Source organism: Chiloscyllium plagiosum, unplaced genomic scaffold (assembly GCF_004010195.1).
Source record: "Chiloscyllium plagiosum isolate BGI_BamShark_2017 unplaced genomic scaffold, ASM401019v2 scaf_10324, whole genome shotgun sequence".
NCBI classification, from domain to species: domain Eukaryota; kingdom Metazoa; phylum Chordata; class Chondrichthyes; order Orectolobiformes; family Hemiscylliidae; genus Chiloscyllium; species Chiloscyllium plagiosum.
Window position 1 is genome coordinate 18,063 of NW_025210590.1, and position 1,938 is coordinate 20,000.

At 41.3% G+C, this 1,938-nt stretch overlaps 1 protein-coding gene across 1 annotated transcript; it reads left to right on the plus strand.

Moving 5' to 3' along the window:
* Positions 1-229: 229 nt before the first annotated feature.
* On the plus strand, positions 230-1,646 carry LOC122546931 (olfactomedin-like; the record flags this gene model as incomplete). The annotated part of the gene is made up of 1 exon (XM_043685540.1): positions 230-1,646. A coding segment is annotated over one exon (869 nt), but the record flags the coding sequence as incomplete, so codon positions are not given.
* Positions 1,647-1,938: the final 292 nt, after the last annotated feature.

Consider the following 1,938-nt stretch of genomic DNA (forward strand, 5'->3'; position numbering starts at 1 on the left):
GCTAGAGTAGCAGGTGAGCAAGACAGCTAGGATGGCGGGAGCATTGTAGGCAGTCGGATTGAGACAGGAGACTCTGAGAGATTCCCATGGGATCTTTACATTCCATTAGCACATTTTTCTAGGGAAGGGTTAGTCTCTGACCAGACTGGGAGATCTGTGCCAGTATATCACTTCAATGGTTTAATTATAATGGTCAGAAGTTGAATTTGAAAAATATGACTATCCAAAGGTAAACTGGAGCTTCCTTTTCTCTCCCTCCAAACAGGAAGCTGTGATCATAATGGCCTTCTCCAATTGGGCGAACCTACCGTCATACAACTGAACTATAATGGATTTGGTTATAGATATGGAGCATGGGGCAAAGATTCAATTCCACCCCTTAATAAAAAGGAGCTATATTGGGTGGCACCACTCAACACAGATGCACGAACACTGTATTCCTTCACTGTCTATTATTCACTCAACGATTTACTCCTTAATAAAAATCCAATAACGAAATCATTTCCAAGTTCATATAGAGCACAGGGAAGTGGAATGGTTTTGTACAATAATTTTTTGTATTACAACTGTTACAATACCAGAGACATGTGCAGGTATGACATAGACTCAGGCAGAGTGCAGAGCCAGACTCTTAAAGATGCAGCTTACAATAACAAGTATTCTTATGCGGGCATCACATACCAAGACATAGACTTTGCTGTGGATGAGTCTGGCCTTTGGGTCATTTACTGCCCTGAAACAAATGCCGGGAATGCCGCTATTGGTAAGATTAATGAGGCCACCTTCACTGTGGAAAAGACATGGGTCACCAGGCTGTACAAACCTAGTGTGACCAATTCTTTTATAATATGTGGGGTTCTGTATGCAATTCGGCCTGTACAACCACAGTCTGAGGAAATTTTCTACGCATTTGACACCAAAACTGGGAAGGAAGATTCGATTTCTATAACAATGGATAAGATCCTGGAAAAACTGCCAAGTGTTAACTACAATCCAGCCAATCACAAACTCTACGTGTACAATGATGGCTACCAGCTGACTTATGATGTCATCTTCGGACGTGAACCACCAGTGAGCAACAGTCGTATTGCCAATTGAGTAATTAGCAATTAACAATCAAGCAACTCGGTCTGGAAATAATGGTGGGGTGGGGGGGGGGTGTAAATCCTTTGAGGAATTTTTGTGCTTGAATCTCAGGTTAGATTTTATCTCAGGTTTTGAACTCAGTTACAGCTGAAAGTTACTGTCACAGTAAACAGCTTTGGTATAACTGAACCCAGACTTGGTGAAATTCCAGTCGACCAATGAATGTTCGGAAGTAGGCCAGGTCTTGTGTGGAGCTGTATTTGAACTGAGATTTCACGTAACTAACACTCTCAAGTGATACTGTGTCAATGTGAAGAGGTTTATCTCTAGAACAATGGTAACATTCTGTCTGCGTGATTAATTCTGGATGTGACGGTTCATTTAATATCTGGGATGATTATCCAAGCTGTATAACATGCCATTGGTGTAAAACTCATTCCTGATTAGCGCATTCATTCGTTTTCTGTCTTTCTTGAATTTGTCAAATGCCAGATATAATGGTTTGGAGGTTTCTGGAATTCTTAACAAATTTAATAATAAATATCAGCATCTACAAAGGATCCGCATTGATAATTGTGTTTTGTTTTATTCTCAGTCTCTTCACTTTTCAGCCATCTTCTCCGTTCCTTAAACTCTTCTATATCTAGTTACCTTCTTGAGCGTACCATGACCTCACTGTCAATTCAGCACAGTGTCCTGCAAATCAGCTTCGGTCAATGTGACCTTTGACCCTGCCAATAGGCAGTTAACAAGATTATCCTCAACTTCCTAATTTAGCGACTGCCTCTGCTCTGCCATCGGTCTCACCTCTTCCAGGGTGCAATTTGCATCTGACAGCAATGAAGGGAAGGG